We start from the raw sequence: 16,382 nt of genomic DNA on the forward strand, positions 1-16,382 counted from the left end.
GATAGGGATGAAATTGTTTAGGGATGAACGGGTTTAAGAGTTTTAAGAATTTAATAATTTTTAAGAGTTTTAGCCAAATATTTTATAATATAGTATAGATAATTATAGATATTATATTGTAAATGGTACATTAACTAACGAACGAACACCAAGGATAGGTTGGCGGGTGGGTCAAGAGTGAGAGCGGAGTTGGGGGTATTAACGTCCTTTTGGAGTTAAAAAGGAAATAGACAGGAGATGGCTATGGCTGCTGCTACTCTACCACTACTTTACTATTTTTGTTCCTTTTCACATAACAAACAAAACCTTACAATATTATTATTATTATTATTATTATTATTATTATTTGTATTTATATATTTATAAAACTTAAAAATTACTAATATTAATATTTAATTTTTTATACAGTTCGATAAAAAGACCTTGAACACATGTAATTTGGTCTTAAAATTTTATGGGTCCTATTAAAAATCTCACATTTAACATGTTAAGTAACCATATTTATAAAACTTAATCTAGAATATAAATATTTAGCCTTTGAGTTGATTTCAAAAAGTGATTGTGAATAAAAGTATAAAAAAGAAAAGAAAATTGGACTTTGGAATGTTGTTTCAAAATCAAGGTGCGTTTTTACAATTACAATTCACGTCCACATATCTCTTCTTCGATTCTCCGTCCTAATATAAAATCAGAAATCAACCTTATCCATTTTCTTTATATATGTACACAACATTTTTTTTTAGACTTATGAGATCATAAAATAACATTTGAAATTTTATAGCAAAATATTGTGAAGGTAAAAGAAATTCCAAACTTTCATAGCAAAAACCGTGAACGTTGTCTTCATAGTGTTTTACCGTGAAAATTTAGTGCTGATTAGGTGATCTAATTAAAACAGTATTGTCTTACATGATCTCAAAAATATATATATATATATATATATATTTAAAATTCCAGTGAGAATGAGAGTTAAGGTAAGAATCGTAAGAGAGGATCTCCACTCTTGAATGCACGATAGGATGAGATGCACATGATGTCTTGATCAAAACCCATATCAAACGCAATTCATAGTTGGGTATGAGATTAAAGGTGATCGAGAGTCCAGAACTCTTCTTAGACTTCTCACCTTAACTCTTTTTCTCACACATCCTTCGCATAATATTTAACACACACACACACACACATATAGGGGAGAGTCCAAGTGAGAACACTTTCATTTTAGAAGAACATCATTTTACTATAGTCAATCACATGTGATACTAAATCAAAGATGCAGACAGCTTTTGCTGAGACTTAGGTTGCGGGCCAAGTCGTTTTTACATCACTAGCCCCCTTCACGTGTATTATCACATGTGATAAGGGTGTATCTTTACATTATCTAAAATGGATGTTCTTATTTGAAACTTCACACACACACACACACAGAGATATATATATATATATATATATATATACATATATATATATATATTGATGATTAAAATTTTTAAAAATGTTATTTCCTCATTAAAATAAACAAATAAAAGAATGTGCTTTAAATCAAACTCTATCATGCAAACACAGAAATGTTCTAACATAGGGTAAAATCTAACATTGAAGGGGCCACAGTAGCTGCTGAATCTTCTACTGGTACATGGACAACCCTTTACACGCCTCTATCACCTTTTAGAAGGCCTACGCCCCATAAAAACTATCTACCTGAGACTATCAACAACTACCGTCTTGTTTTCTTCGCTGCTTCTTTCATTATTTTTCAAAATTTAGTTGAAAATAATCAGTAGAATTACAGCAAGTGATAGCAATATTAATTTGGTAGGAGTTGCAAGAAGGAGTGTATGGTGGTGGCATTTGGTTACCAAACCACATGCCTCTACACCCTCAAATCAAAAAGTGGAAATGATATTACAATTGTTTTTTGTCTTCTAGCATCTAAACCAAGTCCAGGGACAGATCCAATATTTTTTGAATACAGTGGTACTATATAAAACGGTTGTACTTTTCACGAACCTAATTTTTTTATCTTACTACGGAGGAACAATACGGTGACACGTGCCACCTAACCATCCCTCTAGGTCTGTTGACCAAGTCCACACCCAAAATCCAGTATGGTAATGATCAGGTAAACTTCCATATTTTCATAAAATCCATTTTTAGCAATCTTTGGTATCTATTGAGACTCTAACCTAAGAAGTTGTATATATATTTTGGAGTAAAATAAACAAAGTTAGGTCATAGCATTTAAGGGTTTGTTGGTTGGTATCTTACTCGAGCCCTTTAAGTTCCTGACTGTCAAAATTAACACCACATGTTCCAGGGGCAGACCTACGAGCGAGTTCTTGTGCAGCCCTTCAACTTATCTTCGTAAGTAGAATTGGGTTATAAAAGATGCACTCGTTAAATTTTGAAGGGTGTTGTTTGATATTAGAAAATACAAAAAATATTATAAAAAACTAAAAAAATAATAATTTATAATTCTTTAAAACAAATTAATTTGAGAATTTATGAAGAAATGCTGAGCAGCTTTAATTTCGTCGTTAGCCAGCCTACCAATCTCCCAACTTCTATGTGTTTTCATTTTATACTCCGTTCACACTACACCGTCGTATTTATTGCTTCTTAACATTTATATTATACAAAAATAATAATTAATAGTTATGGAATTCAAATAATTCATGTTACGATTACTTATTATTTGTCCTAATGGAATACGTAACTATGAAAAAGAAAGTCTTAGTTTTTTATACATAATTTTTAATGATAACTTGTGATTAAAAAAATGTGTACTTGTTAAATTACGTGTTTCATTCCTATGATTATGTATTTTTAGTGGTTCTTGTCCTTTTTTTGAAATTTCAACGGAATGTGTTTTTGTAATTGTGTTTTTTAACGAGTTATATCTGTATATCGTTGCATTTTTTAACGTATAGTGTTCCAGTGGTTACAGTATTTTAATGAGTTATTTATACTATATTATAAAACATTTAACAAAAACTCTTAAAAACCACTTTTTATGCGTAAAGTACTGTTTATTAATTAATGCATATTATTTAAAACTCAAGATTGCAAGTAGATTGTGCGTAAGTACAACTTATTAAAGTTTCATATCTGAATTCGTGTAACTAACTGCAAATAAACATAATCAAATACATGATAAACATCTTATTTTAATTATAAAAAATTTAAAATATAATTAGAGTAATTATTGAGTTATAACAGAATTATTGTTTTTATAAAAAATTTATTGTTAAGCCAAAAATAAATTACTTCACTATTTAACTTAAATTAAATTATAATAAAAAATCGAATTAAAGAAATTGTAAAAAAAACGAGAACTTTTAAATAGTTAATTTGATATTAATATTGATATATTTTTTCAAATTTATTTTTATTTAAAAGTAAAAACATTATTATTCTCAAAAGCACATAAACCGTATTATATCAACAAAGACAAAAAAAAACATTAAAATGGAGATATATCTCGTTGCATTGTGCGAGTATCATTTTAATATTTCTAAATACATCAACAATTTGGGTCCATATGGTTGCATTAAGCACCCAACTTGCAGTACAAATACAATCATCCATTAAATTTTCAAAAATAAAAATTGTTAAAAACAGTTAATCAAAGGGTCAAAACATGTCATTTAAATATGACAGTGACCAAGAAACTTATCTGGTAAGAACGAATGCAAAGACCGAAAGTTTTATCATATAAATGAGACGACAACTCTTATTAAAATTAACACTTATCAGATAAATTGTTACATGAGATACCAATTTCATAAATGAAGAGTTGGCAAACTGGTCGTGGAGTCTAGAAATAATGATTTGGAGATAATTGTGGAAAAGGAGAGTAGAGTGAGAATGTGAGGGTGAAGGCGTGGGGAAGACGGCAACGCGGTTTAAGAAAACAGGTGTGTTGGACACGTGGCGGAAAACGTTGGGTGTAGCTAGCTAACTTCTAGACAACCACTTTACCTTCTCACGTGGACACCTTGTTTCATTACCAAACCCCTTACGTCATCCACTTGCAATTTTTCTTTTTTCTTTTTTCTTTTTCTTTTAATAAATATGGATCCAACCCATGATGTTTTAGAGGATCCGATTCAACTTGAAATTATTGTGAAGTGATATTATGAGGGTGTTTGGGATTGCTTGTAAAAATAACTTATTGACTTATTCCGGTGTGACACCGGTAATAAACATTTTTTAGTGTTTGGATAAACAACTTATACCGGTGTCAAACTGGTAATAAGGAGTTTTTGAATAAGTTAAACTATTCTGACTTATAATAAGTTGATAAGTGTTTTTGTAAAAAAAAGTATAAGTTGTTTCAAATAAGCAATCCCAAACACCCCCTATGTTAGTTTTTGTTATATATATTTTTTATTTTTATAGTTATTGATATTATATACATGATCTTGAAAAATTACATGTGACATAAAAACATTTTTATAAAAATTATCGTTGTAGAGTTTTATGTTAGTTGTAGAGCATTTTTAATGTAAGGTTTTTATTTGTAAAAAGTGTAGTGACTTGTAAGAACTATTATTGTGAAAATTTAAGAGAGTTCAAAGTTTAACGAGTTAAAAATAAGTTGCCGACAGAAAATGCAAAAAGAAGGTTTTTATAAGAACTCCCGTTGGAGATGCTTTTATATAATAGCATCTCCAATGGAGTTTTCGTAAGAAAATATTTTTAATATTTTTTATTGTCACATCACATCAAACTCATCAAATTAATAACTCGGAAAATTTAATTATAAGAACCTTTTTGTGGATCACATTTATTTTTTTAACATCAATAAATATATATATATATGTATATATATTTATAAACATATAAAATAGGCTCTTAATTTGATAAGATAGAAATAACATGATAAAGAAAAGAACAAAAAATAGGTTACCTATAAAGACCTCCATAGAGATGCTCTAATAAATGTTGTAAAGTTAAAATGGACGAACCCAATAGGTTGATAACCCAAATCAAAGAATAGACCAATAAAGTCAACCCAAATCAGGTACCAAGTTTTACAAGTCGACATGATTAGGTTGAAATAGACAACTCAACCCAGCCAATGAATATTGAATAATTACTAAATTTAACTTATACTATCTATAGGTACAACTTACAAGTAGATGTAAAAAAATCACCTATTTTACATAGTAATTATGATGTAAAACCCTAAATTAACCTCATCTACTATTTTTTATTAACCTGGATATCCAACCCATTATGCAAGCCGGCCCCGGAGTCATCGCATTTGAACCTCCATGGCCACAAGAGGATTTTTATTTCTCCTTAGATTTGAACATGAGACATCCTGATACTTTTGACCATTTGAGCCAACTTATACCTTTTAACATGCTAGATTGAGTCCAGAATTTTCTAAGTTGACATATACACCTCTATCTAGTCATGGGAGCATAGGTTACTTATTCCTGACTTACAACAGGACCAGTTATAACCATTCAAAGGACCAGACCGTTAACCGGTTTACCCACCTCCGACTCGATCTTCAAAAAATTAGAAAAATATACAAGCCTCCTTATCTTCTCAAACCATATAGAGGAAACATATATAACTTCCAAGTTACAAGAAGCAGCAGCAATTGCACACAAACATCAAATATCAAACATCTTGATTAATAGCAGCAGCCTTTAACTTGAATGCACTTTACCGTCATCATTTTGCAAAGATATTTTGCACGACAAGATGATAACATACATTCAAATCAGGCCAGCAGTCCACAATCTCAGTACATACTCCTACTATTCAACAAACCAGCCTTTCTTCCATATTCTTCCCATTTTATGTGGCAGGATTTGGGTAAACTTTTGGCTTTGGCTTCACTTCAACTTCGTTTACGCTTCGCACAAAGATGGCATCCGGTTCATGACTGAAAGATGAGCACGAATATAAGCAAATTGATCCCATGATAAAACCCAAGGAAAAGAGGTCAAATAGGAAGAAAAAAAAGGTTCTCTTACGGTTTGTCACCCTCTTCGAATGTATAACTGGATGCAACAGCCAATAGTCGACCATCTCTGCTGAAGGATAAGGCTGCGATGCTTGTAGGGTACTTCGTGTACTGAAGACAGACCGCAAAATCAGAATCTTGAACATGTATTTGACCAACAAAAATTCAAGAACATATGTATTATAAAATGTACCTGATACAGCCTCTTTTTGTTGTTCCCGTCCCATACATTGACAAAACCATCACAACCGCCTGTTGCAAATGTGCCATAGCTGCAGGTTGTGTTTTGTCGATGAGATACCATTACCATATCAGAGTAGAAGGTATGTGGTGTGTGCCAAAACCAAACCAAGCCAAACAAACCCAATATATACCACCTAGAGGTTGGGTCTGGGGAGGGTAAGATCTATGCAGACTTAATCTCTGTCCCAAAGAGAGTAGAACAATTGTTTTCATGACTGTGGTATGTGCCAATAACGATTATTTTTTTTTTCCTGAAATTTAGCGCCTCAGAGTTTGTGACATGAAAATGAGTGTATTTTCCAAGTAAGAAAAGTGAATAAATAAAGACAATCTTTAAGGGTCCATAGACTAAAATACAGGCAAGTAGCATCTTCTCTATATCAGCCTCACAAGTGAAATTTGCCCAAGAACTCTGGAACAAAATGAGATCTTACACCCTAGAGTATCAATTCAGAATATTAATCGTGCCAGATTACCAATTGATGCATTTTTGGGGAGGTAAAAAACAAACATTCAGCTCATTTGATTATAAATTTATAACAAGGTAAATTGAGTAACCATATAGCTTACACAGGGTGAAATGCGATGGCGTTTACAGGGTACACAATGTCTCTTCCAGCTTCTGATTTCCGGTGACACTTGAATGCATACCTGAAGAAAGCATAAGGCATCGACGATAAAAAAAAGGTGGTTGAAAGGCAACATTGTGCATAGATAAATCATGAAAAGCACGAAGAACACATAATAAGGTCTGTGATACAATAAAACTCTGTTGCCCAATAATTCATGTTGGAACAAACTAGGTCGCATGACCAAATAAATCTTACTAGAAAATCAGGATTAGAACAAACAAACTACATAGGCCCAGTACAGGTCAATGATACCACTAAACTATATGCATTGATCATAGGTCCAGTACAGGTCCACTTGGAAGATACCAAGTGCACTAGGGTGTGCTTCAGTTAAACTTTCCCCAGCAAAGTTGAGAAAAAGGTAAATTAAAGTAGAAGCATAGGGTTATAGCCATAAGCAGGAAAAAAATTGAAGCCATTGTTCATTTGATAATTCATATTGATGCATACTTTTTGGATTGACCAGCCTCAGAAAGATCAAAAAATTCCATTGCAACACGACCTTCCACAGAGCTAAGAGCATAACCTGCACGTCATGATCATGGTTCAACTAGAATAAGAAGATACATACAAGATAAAAAATAAGCACAAAAACCAGTGGCACTTCAAAGTAACTTTCTTATGTGCTATTAATACAATATCAAGCATAAAAAGCAAACCACTGTGTATGTAGTATACAATCAATACAACAAAGTCTGACTACATTCTGAGAGTGCAGATACTTCAACAAGTTTCTTCAGTGCTAATGGAAAATTCTTTGAATGGGGTTAAGAAAGAGATTAAAGGCATTTTTATGTTTTCACAAACAAAGTCAGCATTGGATAAACTTCAACATATTTTCAGTCTGCTAGCAATTAACAAAGAAACACCTGGTGAACAGAAATGATTTTGGTGAAGAAGTTCAGGAGCAATACCTGTTCCATTGGGGTAGCACCGCACACATCTAGTTTGGTATTTCAAGGAAGATTCCCTTCGCTGTTCGGGTTGAGACATATTCCTCAAGTCATAGACATTAACATGCCGCCCAGCAGTTGCCACCACCAAACGGTTGCCAACAAGGGACAGAGAATAGACACGTTCAGGTTGAGCATATGTCCCAACTAGAGCACGCTCCTGTGCACTAGCACCTCTTGGATCCCAACACTTCAGGGTTTTGTCCCAACTGCCAGTGATCACTTGTCCTGGCAAGTGAGAACAGAAGGTAAAAAAATTTAACATTCCTCTTTAAATTATAACATATAATAGAGCTCTCCTATGTGTTATTACTGGATGATTGTTGAGAAAACAAATTAATAGATCCATTCCTGGAGCACAAGGCTATTTTCCAGCTTCGTTGGGAGTTGAGGGATATCTTTGTATGCAACCTTTTCACTGCATAATGCAACGAGTTTGCTTCCATGACTTTCCTGTCACAAGGGAGTAACCTTACTACATGCGCCTATGCTGGCCTGGTGGCCCCAAAATTAGTCGATCCATTTAAATATATACCAATCTAGCCAAGGAAATATTATAATCATTTTATTTGATCTGATGATTTCACATGATCAAGTGAACAACAGCTACCCCTCAGTAACACCACATGAAGACTCCTTGTTTATATATTTAATTAGTACTTCTTATTGATGAAATTTCACTGGTTGTGTACTTGTTTAAGATATATGGATACAGCCTAAGTTTTAAGCTTGGAAGGATGAATGACAAAAGATTTAGTCACCAAGGAACTGTATATACAGGGGCAAATTCATTTAGGAACCTGGGAACCACTTTTTTTGTGAGTATTCATGATGAATATTATTCATCAGGAATATCGGTCATGACATTCATATGCATATTTTATCACATTATTCATCATGAATACTCACAAAAATGGTGGTTCCTGAGTTTGTAAAATATTTAAGGTTCCTAAATGAACCTCCCTCTCTCTCTCTCTCTCTCTCTCTCTCTATATATATATATATATATAGCTTACCACAGGGATTTGCCTTTTAACAGTAAACATAATCTAAAGAATCGTCTATAATGCCATTTATGATTTATATCGCATCATAAGGTGCAGGATGTCACCTCAAATATATCCTAGTGGAGTTTTCTTTTGCATGGAACACCATCCCTGAGCATTAATGCTTACATTTTTTTATCATGGCAACCTCCAGTTTCTTGATTTAATTTTCACGACTCACCAACAACAGCAACAAGAAAGACACCCACATCAGTAATTAGGAACACAATTACAACTATGTCAACTTAGACCATAAAAACTGTCGAAATATCAGTAACAATGGCAACCTAAAACAACCTGTTGCGTAAGAGTATTCAATACAACGAACAGGGGCATCATGGCGTCCAAGAACATCCTCCCTCTCATAGTTGAAAACAAGCCTGAGATACAATCAGAAATTTTTTCCAGTGAAAACATGATAAAAATTACAGATCTTCCACAATTATATAAATAATAAGGTCATCAAAGTAAACCATATACTTCTAGGAATTATAAACCACAAAATTCACAACCAGATAGGATTGAATGATCAGTGTAAATAACTGGAAGTAATAAGATAATCAAAAGCCTACTGATCTTAAAAAAGTGAAAACTTACAAATGGAGATTGACAATGATCAGTAGCTGGGTCAAGAGGATGATCAGCCACACAAGGCATGAGACACGTTGGAGGTGCACAAACAAATTAACAGTTATTTGTAAACAAAATCAGGCAAAACATGAATTATGATTAAATTGCATTGCTTAGAGAGAACAATGAAGCCGGACATGATACAGGACTACAGGAGAACGTCTATGACATGGAAAATTGCTATATTTATACTTGAAAATTCATGCAAGTACAGATGAGTGTGATTTATGTAGGCTTTTGATTTCCCCTTGTAGCCAGATAATAGGCAATTTTTCTTTCTACCCAATTTCCACTTGAACATACAGATTTCCCTACTTCAGTTGCCAGTTGGCTCAAGCTCAAAATTCAGCATGCAATCATAATTCATGATTGCATGTTTAACATGCTATCGTTTTTATGGAACAGAATGTCCCTGAATAAGTTCACATATTTTCCCTAGTACTAATATGTAGTAGAAATAGCAACCATCAAAGACCAAACAAACAAGTTTTTCCATATTGAAAAGAGATGCTGTGGTTATGGAAAGAGAGAGAGAGAGAGAGAGAGAGTGTGTGTGTTTGCATTAACTCTGCTTCATTTTTGAGAAATAGAATTTACAGCAAGTTTGATGGTTGGCATAGGTTAAATCTTTTAGCAACTAATCAGTCACCATAGCCCTCTAAAGAACAAATTAATTGAAAGGGATGCTTTTCATATTAGTACAAGGCATGGGAGTGTAATATCCAAATTCTGGGCACAAACCATGTAAAGTGCTTAAATGGAAAACTCGAGCTCATTAATGACAGTACATTGGAATACAAAAGCTGCACTTCTAACCCATAACTCAGTCTAAGCACGGAAAATTTCACAAATATTGGATCTCTTTATTTTGTTTTGGCAAAATAAATTTTCTTCCCAACTTTCATGTCTAAGTCGTAGATTAATTGCAACTACGTATCGCAATTTAGATATCGAACCAGCGCTGGTTAGACAATAATTTGGATTAATAACATAGCAGTAAATCAGTAATATGAATTTTAATATAACATTCCTGCTCACCTCCTCACAGTATTATCGGCACTGGCACTGAAACCAGAATTATCATCATGAAAGCAACAATCAAGGACCGCACCTCCATGTATAAACTCTCCTCTCAGAATATTCTCGCTGGCATCATACAATCGAACACTCTGTCACAAAAAACACCATACATTTTAAACTTAATCACCAATAACCTGATGTGAGTTAAGCTTGCATGAATGCATGTGTACAGAGAAACAGGTGCATTCAAACACTATCAGAAATTTGTATTGTAGGCACTGTTCTATTTAAATTACTCCCTCCAGTTCCAAAATAGTGTTGTTATCAAACAGCATGATATTTGACGCCTCAAAAATGATATAAATTTTAAATTTCAAGAAAAATAGCTACCTGCTGTTAAATATCATCAAGTACTAAAAACTAATAATGCTCACGTTTATTACTGCAAACGAATGTGGTATCAATTTCAAGGTTGGAAAGTAGGTGATTTTGTGGCTCTTTTATTGGAAGAGAAAAGGCATGATTAAATCGCTTACATACATATATGTGCTCCCTAGGTACCAAACAAGTGATACCCTTCAAACTACAACAAATACATCTTACCATTTGCACTTATGAGTATATGATCAAAATTTTAGAGGGGGGGAGTGTATGATTCATCATGAGACAGCAAAAAACGTAAGAGAAACATTTATCGGGATGCAGTTCAGAAAAAAAATTAATAAAGAAGCGCTCGAGTTGGATAGCTTCGATTTTCGTTAAAGAAATACATAGATGGAGAAGTAAATGCATACTTTGTCCCAAGAAGATACGAGTAGATGATCAGAGTGATGAGAGAAACGGAGGTTGGAGATGCCGTCGGAAGGAGGATTAGATAGTTCCCTGCCGCGGACCGGTGGCACCGCTGCCATTTGAATTCGATGATCGGAGGAAATTATCTAGGGTTCAGATCGAGCTTTGGTATGTGTAGAGAAAGAGGAGGGACGGGGGGATTTGAATTTGGGGTTTGAAATTGTTGTTAGATTTCACTCTTGAGGGGTTTGAATTCAAATTTTTTGGTCATCGATTCGATCCCAATTTCCCACCTCCTTTCCGTTTGGGATCTTTACGGGCTGTTGGGCTTACTTAATGGGCCAATTAGTCCAACAAGTGTTTATCTGGTACCGGATAAGTGGTGTGCTTATTGGGTAAGATATAGGGTCGTTTACTCTTTTTCATTAAAGTCATGTCACTCTTCTATGAATTAAGTTGTTTGTTTGAATAACTTTTTTTGTCCGAAGGATGAGAGACCGAGGGGTTTGAGAGAGGCAAAGAAACGGTCGAGTTATTTTTAGGGTATTTCTAGTATTAATCTGTTTGATGTAGCTTAATAGAGACAAGTGAGGGGGTCATGGGTTATTCCATGTAGTCGTTTTTTGCTACATGGCTTAACGATTAAGCCGTGAAGAAACATTCTTTGTATGAATGAGTGAATAAGTTATCTAAACCATTAAGCTCATTAAATTATAAGTAAATAGCTCCATAACATTGTTTATCATCAGTTCAACACCAATAAATATCGTTGACTTATATGTTGACCCTATAAGAATGCATAGGTTTGCTTACCCCAATCAAGGCGTCTTACGGTCTTAACAATTGCCCCATTTTTTTATAAAAAACCCCTAAATTATCTGTAAACAATTCATTATTTTTCTTTATCGAAATGCTTCTTGATTTTTTAAGGAATAAGAATGAAAATGAAAATGGCTATCAGTTGTTCCCTATAATTTAATGGTGAACAGTTCATTATCTCATCAACATTAATAATTTATTCCATAATATCAAACTAATCACAGATTCATCGGTAATTAGTTTATTCTAAACATTTTCAGTTACATTATTTCATATTCCCCACCCCTCACACCCCCTCAAAATGGTCATTTGAAAGGAGCGTTTAGTTTGCATAATGAGATTCGGTATAATTGAAATTTATCAAAAGAATTTGACTCTGAAAAATTCTGATATATTTAAATTGTGAATTTTGATATGAATTATGACTTAAAATTTAGGGATTTGGTTATAAAATTTGGTCTAAATTTTATGGGTATGATTTGATGTGGTTTATTGTACCCACATTATCTCAAACCATGTGAAAATATTGAATGCTACCACCAACATTGCCATGGATGTTGTTCTAACCTCTAACAAATTGCATGGAATTGTTATGAATGGTAGACCAATGGACATACACTAGCATACATGACTATAAAATTTTCTTTTATTTTTCAATTAAATATTCAATTTTATTTCGAATGTATAAAACTGAAGACGAAATTGATAATACGCCACAAATATGTAAGTGGGTATGTTGAAAGCTAGAGTACGAAAGCCATGTTGAGATTGTTGAGTTCATATTAAAACGAAATAGAAAGTGAAAGACACGAACTGAATGTGTAGCACAGGAGTTGGAAGTTCGAAGGGTGGAAAATCTACCTTGGAAGGTATTAGGGCATGTTTTGTCATTTGGCAAAACATGCGAATAGGTCGTGAGATGAAAATGTTGCTTTGAGCGATAACGGTTGGGAACACATTTGATGCTTGTTTAAGCATGAAAATGAAGGAAAGAAAGTGACATTCATTTAGTGTTGAAGTTACAAAGAAAATCCACGCGTATTGTCCGAAACAAGTGAATTTCGATCGAGAGAGAGAAAGGGATCGCAAAATGGCTTGAAGTTCTATAAGCATTTTTTACGATTTGAGGTGAGTTTCAACACCAAACTTGTATTAAGTTACTTGTTTAATAGCATTTGAGGTTTCAGAAGTGTGTCGTGTAAGAATGGAGTTGATATAGAGGCTTTAAGACCACTGGTTGACTTTATTGGTGGTTACTTCATGAATACAGAGAAAAGTCAATTGTTTGAGACTCAAACTTTGAACTAAATGTTGTTTAGTACGTACGTTATACTCATATGGGAGACATGTGTGTTATGTGTAATGTAGTGCAAATGGGGATGAGAAATTTTGGATTAGAAACAAATTCTTTATGTGTAAGGGCCTGTTTGTTTTTTAAAATTTGTCTCTTAATTTCTTCTTATGTCTGAATCGGTCAGACATATAGACTTTCAGATCGTTTGTTTTTTCCCTCAAATTAAGAGCTGAATTCATAAGGTTTCCTCTGAATTTTTAAGTGGTAACCCTAGCTCTTAATACCTCTTATTTGTTTATCCGCCTCCTTACGTCGCTCTCATCCGCCTCCTTTACGTCGCTCTCATCCTCTCTCGTCCCATTCATCGATTGAAGCTGGTGTTCTTCATACATCGCAGATTCAAGCTTGTGTTTTGGTAATCTTCTCGATCTCTCTTTGGTTTCAGATTTCAGACGTAAAAACAAACAGTCTGACTGATTCAGATTTCAGATTTCAGACGTAAAAACAAACAGTCTGACTGATTCAGATTTCAGACTTCAGCACCACCTCTTAAAATTCAGAAGTGAATTCAGACTTCAGACTTCAGCACCTCTTAAAAAACAAACACCACCTAAGTCTAGCCGAAGGATGCAGTGGGCATGTTTCAGTACAATGCAAGCGGCTTGTGTGAAGTCATGTCCCAAAGTTGCAAAGACGATGGACGTAAACGAGCTGTGTAGGTGACTTAAGTATCGTGTAATTTGCGAGTCTTGAGTGTAGGGAAACCAATAGAGATGTCAATCTTGAAGAAAGAGATGGAGTAGTACATTAACCTTAAGTGCCCATTTATTATGTCGAATGATAAAAGAGAGATGCAACACTACATGGTACATGTTTCGAGGTATCTTTATACTTGGTTATTGATGAAATAGAGATATAATTGACCCATACAATACTCTGAGATGGAGTTTGGTTCGCATAATGTTTTTGGATTGAATGAAACTTGTTTAATGAATTTGACTTTGAAGGAATTGGAATGGAATGTTGTCAGGTTTGACCACATGTTTGGTTGACAGACATTGGAATGAGATCTGTTAAAAAATTGAAATATGTTTGTTTGATTCACAGAATGTAGCATTGGAATTGTAATTAAATATTGACAAATGACCAAAATGCCATTTAAAAAAAAATTTATTTTTAAATCGAAAATACTTTAATAGAATAATTATTTAATATGCAGATAAATATAAATTACACAACCTAAATATAACCATAAGCAAAACGACGTTACTAAATCAACGGTGGTTCAGACCGCTGGTGGTCAACGATGGTTCAAATCGGTGGTGGTCTGCAATGGTTTAGATGGCGGTGGTCAGCAGTGGTTCAGATCAATGGTGGTCCACGGTGGTTCAGATGGAGGTAGTCAGCGGTGGTTCGGATCGGTGGTGGTCAGCGGTGTTTGACGGTGATTCAAATTGGTGGTAGTCACTAGTGGTCGACAGTGGTTCAGATTGGTGGTGGTCCGTAGTGCTTCAGGTGGCGGTGATCGAATGTGGTTCAGATCGGCGGTGGTCGATGGTGATTCAGATCGGTAGTAGTTGGCGGTGGTTCAGATCGATGGTGGTCTATGGTGGTTCAGATGGCAATGGTCGACATTGGTTCAAGTTGATGGCGGTCCATGGTGGTTCAGATGGCGGTGATGCGCGGTGGTTCAAATGGTGATGGTCGGTGGCTGTTTAGATGACGGTAGTCAGAGGTGATTCAGATCAACGGTGGTCGAAGTCAAAGTTGGTTTCAAGACATGCCAAGTTATTTGCAGTGTTTCATTAAGATGTTTTCACATTAAACTACCAATTAATGTGGTGACTTTCCCATTAAAACTTAAAGCATCTCCAACAACTATGCTATAATAGAATTTACGATAATTTTAAAAAGTTTTGTGTCATGCAATAACTATGCTATATTGTATGGTAAAATGGAAAAAATAAGAGAGAAAATCTATAAATCTATAAATTTAGGTTGTGTTTGACAAATATAAACTAGTTCATTTTTCGAGCTTATTTTGAAAACTCGTTTGGATGGTCAAAATGTAGCTAGTTTATTGAAACGCTGCTTTAGAGAATGGCAAATTGTATGAAAAAGTAACGTACTTTAACTTGATTCCTATTTTGGGTAACGTACTTTCAAAACTTCCATTTTGGTACATAAGATGTAAAGTTTCAAACATTTAAGTACCCGGGTAACCCAGTGAAGACTAATTTTAGACTAAAAAAAAGACTAATTTTAGATTAAAAAAAATCCACGTCACTGACTAGGTCAACAAATAATACCGAGTTGGATACCACATCACTCGTCACATCAGTATGATAACCGGTTAATACTTCAACCAGTTACCAGGATACTTAAATGTTTAAAACTTTACATCTTAGGTACCAAAATGAAAGTTTTGAAAGTACGTTACCCAAAATAAAAATCAAGTTAAAATACGTTAATTTTTCATGCAATTTGCCATTTAAAAAAATCTCTAAACTATATAATGGAGAAATAACTAATATTCTAATTTATTTTCTTATCAATAATATGAATCGAAAATAAATATTTATGAGAAAAAAGAAATTTTTACTATATCTATACTATATTATAAAGTATTTGATAAAAATTCTTAAAACCATTTTTTATGCATAAAATAATGTTTATTGATATAAATTACTTAAAATTGTAGTATTATATTATAAATATTTGATAAAAACTCTTAAACCATTTTTTATGCATAAAATACTGTTTATTGATGTAAATTACTTAAAATTCTAGATTACAAGTAAATTGTGCGTAATTACAACTTATTAAAACTTCAATTTTTGAATTTGTGTAATTAATTGCAGATAAACATAATCAAATACATGATAAATATTTTATTTTAGATATAAACGTAATCAAATACAAGATAAACATCTCATTTTAAATATAAAAACCTAAAATATAATTAGAATA

The 16,382-nt window shown here is 33.5% G+C and overlaps 1 protein-coding gene across 1 annotated transcript; it reads right to left on the bottom strand.

Annotated features, from left to right (window-relative positions):
- Positions 1 to 5,577: 5,577 nt before the first annotated feature.
- On the bottom strand, positions 5,578 to 11,499 carry LOC112500985 (mitotic checkpoint protein BUB3.1). Its single transcript, XM_025104608.1, has 9 exons — positions 11,302 to 11,499; positions 10,526 to 10,656; positions 9,155 to 9,237; positions 7,773 to 8,039; positions 7,309 to 7,384; positions 6,797 to 6,877; positions 6,177 to 6,255; positions 5,994 to 6,094; positions 5,578 to 5,902 (listed from the first exon to the last, which is right to left on the bottom strand). Exons 1-9 carry the CDS (start codon positions 11,416 to 11,418, stop codon positions 5,815 to 5,817), a joined length of 1,023 nt encoding a protein of 340 aa, XP_024960376.1. The 5' UTR covers positions 11,419 to 11,499; the 3' UTR covers positions 5,578 to 5,814.
- Between the last annotated feature and the right edge of the window lie 4,883 nt (positions 11,500 to 16,382).

The sequence above is a fragment of the Cynara cardunculus genome (assembly GCF_001531365.2).
Source record: "Cynara cardunculus var. scolymus isolate 2C chromosome LG 17, CcrdV1, whole genome shotgun sequence".
NCBI classification, from domain to species: Eukaryota; Viridiplantae; Streptophyta; class Magnoliopsida; order Asterales; family Asteraceae; genus Cynara; species Cynara cardunculus.

Coding starts and splice junctions, on each gene's coding strand:
- LOC112500985 (XM_025104608.1), bottom strand. CDS start 11,418: ATGGCAGCGGTGCCACCGGTCCGCGGCAGGGAACTATCTAATCCTCCT. Junction 6,095..6,176: donor ACAAAAAGAGGCTGTATCAG/GTACATTTTATA, acceptor GTCTGTCTTCAG/TACACGAAGTACCCTACAAG. Junction 5,903..5,993: donor TTCGAAGAGGGTGACAAACC/GTAAGAGAACCT, acceptor CTCATCTTTCAG/TCATGAACCGGATGCCATCT.